This window comes from Peromyscus maniculatus, chromosome 23 (assembly GCF_049852395.1).
Source record: "Peromyscus maniculatus bairdii isolate BWxNUB_F1_BW_parent chromosome 23, HU_Pman_BW_mat_3.1, whole genome shotgun sequence".
In the NCBI taxonomy this organism is placed as follows: Eukaryota; Metazoa; Chordata; class Mammalia; order Rodentia; family Cricetidae; genus Peromyscus; species Peromyscus maniculatus.
In genome coordinates, this window is record NC_134874.1 from 8,712,865 (window position 1) to 8,722,342 (window position 9,478).

At 48.9% G+C, this 9,478-nt stretch overlaps 1 protein-coding gene across 2 annotated transcripts in view; it reads left to right on the top strand.

Annotated features, from left to right (window-relative positions):
• Window positions 1-3,755, top strand: part of Taok3 (TAO kinase 3) — a 179,133-nt gene extending 175,378 nt beyond the window's left edge. For both annotated transcript variants that reach the window (XM_015997445.3, XM_006970814.4), the window contains exons 21-22: window positions 549-731; window positions 2,359-3,755. In XM_015997445.3, the coding sequence (XP_015852931.1) occupies window positions 549-731; window positions 2,359-2,520 (345 nt within the window). In that variant the 3' untranslated portion in view covers window positions 2,521-3,755. The remainder of the gene's footprint in view (window positions 1-548; window positions 732-2,358) is intronic.
• Window positions 3,756-9,478: the final 5,723 nt, after the last annotated feature.

The following is a 9,478-nucleotide window of genomic DNA, read 5'->3' on the forward strand; positions in this document are numbered from 1 at the left end:
GCACTAAACACGTCTACACGATGTCATGGTTTTACGGTTAAAGGTGTTTAAATATGGACACTGTCTTGTCAGAAACAAAATAATGTAATAGCTGCTGTTTATTGGACATTGTAGTATGTGTGGAGGTCTTAGGCTCGGGATCCTATATGGAGTCTTTCATTTAAAACTCATGCCAACCTTAATGGGAATTATGATTGGTTCCTTGAAAAAAAGAAATGAAACCAAAGGAGGCTGAATAATTAGCAAAGTGACACCCTGGAGCGGCAGAGCCAGGCTTCAGGGTCACCAGCTCACCTCCAGAGCGCTCTTGCTTAGCGTCCAGAGTAGGCAGCCTTCCGGGATCTGAGGCCCGCACCGAAGGAAATGTACTCTTAGGATCCTGTGGCTGCCCGGGCAGACTCCTCTGGCTCTAATCCAGATCGCAATGTCTGTCGAGTTTCTGCCCTTCCGCCTAAGTCCGAACAAGGGGACCGTTCCCAGTCGGCCCCAGAGTGGTGCGCATGGGCTGCTGTGTGTATCTATATAGCGTGTGTCTTCTGTACCCACAGTTACGGCTAGACGAGGCGCAAGAGGCGGAGTGCCAGGCCTTGAGACTACAGCTCCAGCAGGAGATGGAGCTGCTCAACGCCTACCAGAGCAAAATCAAGATGCAGACGGAGGCCCAGCACGAGCGCGAGCTGCAGAAGCTAGAGCAGAGGGTGTCTCTGCGCAGAGCGCATCTTGAGCAGAAGGTAGGAAGTTTCCGGGGTGGCTGGGGCTGGGGTGGGGGAGGGTCGTAGTTTTGTACGGAGCCCTCCCCAGTGACCTTCTCAACTCACCCCTGGTACCCAAGAGAGGCGGGCATTACCTCCAGGCCTGGGACACGATGGCTCAGGAAGGTTATTCAGCCATCCGAGGTGCTGCTTAGGAAGCCTGCCAGCTTAGCCAGCTGGATGACATCACTTACATGAGAACTATGGGATGCCAACATGGCGTCCCAGAGGCCTAAAAAAAAAAACGTCAAATAAGACTTGAATTTTTTCAGCAAAAGAAATTACCTGCAGGCTCTTTAAATAAGAAATAAAATGAGAGCTAGGCGGTGGTGGCACACTCCTTTAATCCCAGCACTCAGGAGGATCTCTGTGAGTTTGAGGCCAACCTGGTCTACAGAGAGCGTTCTAGGATAGGCTCCAAAGCTACACAGAGAAACTCTGTCTCGAAAAAAAAAAAAAAAAAATAATAATAATAATAATAACAATAGGGGTATTTGACACCCTCTTCTGGCCTCCATAGACACTGCACTCATTTGCACACACCTAAACACAGACACAAACAGACGTAAATAATTAAATAAAAATAATTTTTTTAAAGTAAAAACCAAGATAGGTCGATATTGCCACATGTAGTAAATGTTATCCCCCTCGAATTATGCCTTGCTGTACACAGTGTTACAGGGAGTGTCGAGTGGACACTGCCATGAGGCAGCTCAAAGCTGGGGCTGAGGAGATGGCCAGTGGGGAAAGTGCGTCCTGTGCAGACATGAGGACCTGAGTTCTAGCCCAACACCCACATTAAAAAAACAAAACAAAACAAAACTCCTATCACTCGGACTCATTGGACTCAAGAGGGAAGAAGACACTGACCTGGATCAGCCCAGGCTCAGATAGCATCGCCACCCACACCATACCATACCATACCACTACCACCACCCACACTACCACACCACCACACCACACCATACCACTACCACCACCCACACTACCACACCATTACCATACCACACTACCACACCACACCGCCACACCACACCATCACCATACCACACTACCACACCACACCACCACACTACCACACCACACCGCCACACTACCATCACCCACACAACCACACCATTACCATACCACACTACCACACCACACCACCAGACTACCACACCACACCACACCTCCACACTACTACACCACAGCACACCACACCTCCACACTACCACACCACACCACCACACTACCACACCACACCACCACACTACAATACCACACTACCACACCACCAGACTACCACACCACCAGACTACCACACCATACCTCCACACTACTACACCACACTACCACCACCATTACCACCACCACACCACGACCATCCCACCACCCCACTGCCACACCCCAGCCCTAGCAAGTTTGAGACATAGTGGATCAAATCCAAGATACTTTATTCCTGGGCTCCCGGCTCTCAGGTCTAGGCTGTTCCCCACTCGTGTGTGTGTGTGTGTGTGTGTGTGTGTGTGTGTGCTCGCATGCACGAGCTCACACTCATGGGGGGGGTCCCTCGTGGCCGTGGGACGAGCACTGGCACTGAGACCCACTTCTGTGCTTCGTGCAGATTGAAGAGGAGTTGGCCGCCCTGCAGAAGGAACGTAGCGAGAGGATCAAGATTCTCCTGGAAAGACAAGAGCGAGAGACGGAGACTTTTGACATGGAGAGCCTCAGAATGGGATTTGGGAATTTGGTGACATTAGATTTTCCTAAGGAGGACTATAGATGAGATTAAATTTTTTTTGCCATTTACAAAAAAAAAAAAAATGAAAAAAAGAAAACAAAAAAATTCAGACCCTGCAAAACTACATTCCCCATTTTAACGGGCATCGCTCTCACTTCACTCTCTCTCTCTTTCTCTCCCCCTCTCTCTCTCTTTCTCTCTCTCTCTCTCTCTTCCTGACATCGTGTCGGACTAGTGCCTGTTTACTCTTACTCCATCAGGGGCCCTTTCCTCCCCATGTCAACTTTCGGCGCCGGCCGGTCCGCCCGGCCGGCCCTACCGTCCACCACCCACACCGAAGTCGCGGTGTGGCTCACAGATGCTCTGGCGAAAACCTTGGAGGTGGTTCTGGGGTCAGTCAACCAACAAACGGCAATGGAACGCAGATGGATATTGCTTTAAGCAATCCCTCATTGTCACCAACTAGTGAAAATAAAGCAAAAAAAAAGTAAATAAAGAAAGGAAACTAAATAAATAATACATGCCAAGGGGGAGAGAGACACAAAATCCGCAGCCTTACACCTTAACCAGCTGCTGCATAATTTTATTTTATTTTATTTTTTTGGTATTTATTCATCAGGAATTAAAAAAAACAAAGTTTTATTAAAGATTGAAAATTTGATACATTTTACAGGAACTAATTGTGATGTACATATGAAGTGGTAACATATTATTACTATTTTGGGGCCGGGGTGGGGGGGTGGGGTGCAGAGAGCTTGTGATTTTTAAGAACCTGCCGGCAAGAGTTTGCCTTGCCGTCAGCCTGGTCTACTGTATCCCAGCATCCTCTGCTGTTGCAGACGGTGCGAATACACGTACGGAACTCACAGAATCCCAGTAGCACAAAATTGGGCTTTGGCAAATCATGTATTTTGTGTATAGAGGGAATCTAAGGAGAGGAATTGCTTATTTTCATATTGTATTTTAACTGTTTCTCTGATCAAAATTTTTTTACTTCCTCCTCCTGTTCCTCCCTACCCACCCACGCCCACCTCCCGGCGGTTTCCAGTTCAGTCTCGAGTTCAATGTCTTTTTCAGTCCGATCATCTCCGTTTATTTCTCCTTCCCTCCCCGCGCCCCCTATCTTTGGTCATAAATATTGCATTATTCATCCTTTCAAACTGTGTATTTTCTTACAATAAAAAATGATGAAGAAAAAAAGGCTTTACTCCTTTGGCATGCACCTTAAAAAAAAAAAACACTTTAAAAAAAAAAAAACCTTTTTCAGGTTCCGAGGAAGAGCATGATTAACTGTCAGGGCTTTTAATTATATTTGTAAATAAAAGTGTTCGTCACATTGCCTGGCTGTGTTCTTGTGGCAGGGTTTCCCTTCTAGGTGCCTCTGGGGATGACTCACTCCTAGGGCTGAGCCTCCTGGAACCATGCTCCAGGGCTTCCTCCCAGAAGGACGCTGAGGGGAAACCGACTCTTCCAGTTTCTTCCGGACCAAGATGGAGGTGCGCTTTTTGACATGCTCACAGAGACCGGCCCAGCTCAGTGCCCCTAGCCTTAGAAGCACAAGCCACACAGGATCGCAGGCAAGAGGACTGCACCCCACGAAGAAGAGCAAGCTGCGGAAGGAACTGTCCCACGGTAGCGCAGACTCCGTCCCTTCCCGGCCTCCTGTCACTATAGTAACCCCGCAGTAAAAGCAGAACTTCCGGGATGGCTCACACCTATACCCTTAGCTCTGCAAGCCGTGCATACTGAAATTGGATTTTGCTTGCTTGTTATTATTGTCTCTTCATTTCTTGTTGTTTGTTTTTGGTGTCCCCACTTCCCCACCCCCACCCCCGTGGAACTCACAGTGCAGACTGTGGTCTCACCCATCACCTCCCCAAAGTGCTGGGATTAGAGGCGTGTGCCTCTACACACCCAGCCTTGTTTTGTGGTTTCCTAAGGACCTGAGAGTTGGGCCGCTTAGGCATGCTCAGCCAAGCTGAGGCCACATGCAGTTTCTGATTCTGCAGTGCAGGGGTCTAATTTCAGCCTCCTGTGCTAGGTAGGCACTATTCCAACTGTAATAGGACTATTCCCCAGCCCCGCCCCAGCCCCTGCCCCAGCCCCTGCCCCTGCCCCTGCCCACACTGCTCTTTTGTCTGTTTGTCGTAGTCCCCCAGCTGAGGACCGAACCCAGGGCCTTGCACTTGCTAGGCAAGCGCTCTACCACTGAGCTACATCCCCAACCCCTAACACTGCTCTTTTGAATGAGGGACCTGAGAACCATTCTCGGATTCTAAAAGAGAGTATGTTATCAAGCACGTATGTAACCTGTCGGTTTCATTGTGACTACATCTGACACTGTAAAATAACAGTTACTAACATGGATTCACTCCTCCATAAAGCCTATGGTAACAGCCGCCCAGCATCTCAGGCCCCTCAGTGTTTATGGTCAGCACATTGAAAGTAAGATTGAGTGCAAGGCCCTGGGTTCGGTCCTCAGCTCCGGGGAAGTGGGGGGTGGGGGTGGGGGTGGAGAAAGTAAGATTGGAGGAGCCTGGCATGGGGGCACACGCCTTCAATTCCAGCATTCAGGAAGCAGAGGCAGGTAGATCTCTGAGTTCTAAGACAGCCCAGGCTTACACAGAGAAACCCTATCTCAGAAAAAAAAAAAAAAAACCCAGCAACCCAGGTATAAAAGAAACACAAGGACAGGGCAGAAAGCCAGAGTCCTCCCTTGCAGCATGTAGTAAACTCTCCTGAGTGTAAAAAGGATGATAAAAACAGGTTTATGGGCTGGCAAGATGGTTCGTTGGGTAAAAGGTGCTTGCTGCCAAGCCTGATAACATGAGTTCAAACCCTGGAGCCCACAGGAGGAGAGACAACACCCCCCCTCCTGCGAGCTATCCCCCGACCTCTTACATGCACCATGGCATGTGCGTACACATAAGCACACACAATCAAATTAAAAAAAAAAAAAAACAGTTTGTCAGGCATATAACTAAGGTGTAGCTGGTAAGCCTTGTCCTGTGGTTCTTGTGGCCATACACTGAGTGCCTTCCATGTGCCCATCCATGTCCCTGCCACAGGTGACATCACAGTCCAGGGCTGGGAGACACCCAGTGACCAGTGGTCATGATGAGTGACTGATAATAAGTCCTATGGACACAGAAGTCCATGTAGGAAAGAGTCAGGAGCCCACCTGACCAGGGCCAACCTGGGCTATCAGACACGGATCTGACCGGAGCCAACCTGGGGTATGCACTTAGACTCCATCTCAAAACAAAGAGAGAAAATAAAGTCCCCGAAGCTAAGAACCCCTTGTCAATCATCCAGGAGACTTCAGGACACAGGAGGTGTCCTCCACTGCTGGGGACTGTAGCTTCTTATTGTTCGTTAGCGTTTTTTTTTTGTTTTTTTTTTTTTTTGTTTTTTTTTTTGTTTTCCTGTAGCGCTGGGGGGAAAACCCAGGGCTTTGCAGACAGTGTCCAAGAACTCTACCACTGGGCCATGCCTCCACCCAACACATTCTCAGTCCTTGACTGCCTGAAGGGTACTACCTTCTAAATATTAAATTTAAATACATACAAACATACAACACACACACACACACACACACAGACACACACACATACACATACATATATATGAACGCCTTTAACTCCAGCGCCCTCTCTCCACTGCACTTACATACATCTACCTCCACACAGAAATACCCCCATAGACATATTTTTAAAATAATCTCTTAAAAAACCAGAATTCAAAAAGCTCCACACACAGGGGCTGGAGAGGCCAGTCAGCTGATGGGCTGCTTGCCGACCACGCACAGAGCCCTGGGCTCCATTCCCGGCACTGCATAAACCGGGGGCTGTGGTGCTCCGCGGAATCCCAGCAGCCGAGAGGCAGAGCAGGAGGACAGAAGGTTTGAGTTTGAGGCCATCTTGAGAGATGTAACACACTGCCTTAAAAATGAAGGGAGGGAGGGAGGGAGGGAGGGAGGGAGGGAGGGAGGGAGGGAGGGAGGGAGGGAGGGAGGGAAGAAGGAAGGAAGGAAGGAAGGAAGGAAGGAAGGAAGGAAGGAAGGAAGGAAGGAAGGAAGGAAGGAGGAAGGAGGAAGGAAGGAAGGAAGGAAGGAAGGAAGAAGGAAGGAAAACCTATATGCACATGCATCTTTAAATGGCACTGGAAACACGGCCACAGAGCCATGGGAATACCTAGCCCACTCAGACAAGGTACCGTAAGGGTCATCACTGTCAGCAGAGAGAGCAGAAACACGACAGTGTGTGTGAAGGGCCAGATCTGAAAGTGCCTGGCAAGGTCAAGGAACCAGGAGGCACTCCTGCAAGGGGGGAGCTGCATGAGTCAAGAGACTTGTGGGGACCAGATGACAATCGGCTCCCAGGCCCTGCGAAGGACCGAGGCTCTATCTATCCCAGCAGCATCTATCAATCAACCAGGGATTTCCGTTTTTTGTTTTGGGGGGTTTGTTTGTTTGGTTTTGGTTTTTGGTTTTTGAAGACAGGGTTTCTCTGTGTAGCTTTGGAACCTGTCCTGGAACTTGCTCTGTAGACCAGGCTGGCCTCGAACTCACAGAGATCCGCCTGACTCTGCCTCCCGAGTGCAGGGATTAAAGGTGTGCGCCACCACTGCCCAGCTTCAACCAGGCATTTCCAATCAAGTGTGAGGGTGCCTGACTTTGCACCCATGTCAAGACACGTTTCCACCCTGTGCAGTTGGGTTAAACGCTGATGAGATAGATATCAGCCCTGCTTTGGGGACGTGGTCTCCGTTAACTAGAGGTGAATTCAGGAATTCCAGAGGGACTGACATGGCACATGTTCCCAAGCACATGAGGTCAGAATGACAGGCACGTCCCCAGATTCCAACCTTAGACACACTACTGGGCTGAGGGCCAGCGAGACGGCTCAGCGAGGAAGGGGACTGCTGTGCAAACCTGTTGATGTGAGTTCAATACCTGAACAAGTAAGAGAAAACCAGCTCCGCCAAGTCTTCCACTGGCCACACACGCTAGGATGCACCCCCCCCCCACACACACACACACATGCTGGGATGCACACCCACACATGATGCATGCATATGCCAACCGTACACGGACACACACAAAATAACAGGATTTTAAGTAATCCTGGGCTGTGAGCCCGGCTGGATGGTGAGACGCCTCTTGTGGTGGCTGATATTATTATTACAGGATCTAGACTCCAATCATAGATAAACCTCTGGGCAGGCCTGTGAGCGACGATCCGGATTAAGGTAATTGAGGTGAGACAATCCACTGTGCTTGTGGGTGTCACCAGGCCACGGGCCGGGGTCCTGAAAAGGAGAAAGCGAGCTGAGCCCCAGCATTCAGCTCTCCGTGCTTCCCGGCTGTGGATGTCACGTGACCAGCTGCTTCAAGCTCCTGCTCCCATGCCTTCCCCGCCAGGATGGCCTGTGCTCTCAAACTGGTCTCACTTGTCTGTGTTCATTCCAGACCGTTGTTACACTCTTGGGAAGGCTGTAATCAGGCAACGGCCCTGAGCCTTTGGACTTTGTTCTGGCATGTCAGATCAGGTTCAGTTTAATCATTTATTACATTTCTTTTTTTTAAAGATTGATTTTTTTTTTTAAATGTATGCAGGTGCTTGTCTGCATGTATGCCTGCAGGCCAGAAGAGGGCACCAGATCTCATTATAGATGGTTGTGAGCCACCATGTGGTTGCTGGGACTTGAACCCAGTGCTCTTCACCTCTGGGCGATCTCTCCAGTCCCCATTTATTACATTTATTTTGTGTATGTGTGCATGCCCACGTGTACCACACCTCACACACGGGGGATAGGGGACCACAGCGGAGAGTCAGTTCTTTCCTCCCACACTGGGGGTCCCCTGGGTTAGATTTGGTGGCAGTGACGTTACCCACTAAGCCTCATTGCTGGCCTGAGTCTACACGTGTTTAGACAAGGAAGCAGAGGACTGCTTCACCCTGATTATCACTTTTTTAAAAAACCTAACATCTTGCAATTAGTGATAGAAAATCACATGAAAAATCTCGTTAAGGGGAAAAAAGCTAGTGCATGATTTTAAATATATGTAAATACTAAGTCAAAATGTTTCAAGTTAAATAAAATTGGCCGGACAGTAGCGATGGGACTCACACACCACTCTTCCTGGAGGGCAGTCTGCACATATCAGAACTGAAAAGATGCATACCTGTGGACACATTGTTGCAATACTAGGGCTCCCCCCCCACACACACACAGAATTAACTTGCCGCACCTGTATGAAGGGTGTTTGCTGAAGCACTATTTATAACAGCAAATGAATGGAAATAGGCAAAACCACAGTGGTGGGAGCGTCTGTAAATAAAGGATCTGTTCAAAATGGAACTACAGCACCCAAAAAACCATTGTATGGAGTAGTTAGTAGTTTGGAAAATAAGTGCCTAGGGTTGGTGAGATGGCTTTAGTGGATAGAGGTGCTTGCCACCAAACCTGATGATAGGAGTTTGATATTAGAACCCACAGTGTAGAAAGAACCCCCTTCCACAAATTGGAACTCTGATCTTCACATGCTGCAGTATACACGTGTGTGTGCATGTGCACATGTGTGTACATCCACACACAACACATGATAGATGGATGAATGGATGGATAGCTAAAAAATTTTTTTACTTTTTTTTAATTTTAAAGAAAAGGCTGGAGAGAAGGCTCAGTGGTTAAGAGTGTGCACTGGCTGGACGGTGGTGGCGCATGCCTTTAATCCCAGCACTGGGCAGTCAGAGGAAGGCGGATCTCTGTGAGTTTGAGGCCAGCCTGGGCTGCAGAGTGAGATCCAGGACAATCACGACTACACAGAGAAACCCTATCTCAAAAAAACAAGACAATTTTGTTAAGTGGCTAGCAGTGTTTACCAGTGTCCAGATGTGTGGGAGCCCATTCTCGGGTTCCTTGTGGCTTTACCCAGCAGGTCCGCATAGAGGATGATCAGGACCACGGGCCTGAGTGCAGGTGTCTGAGATGGTCTGCA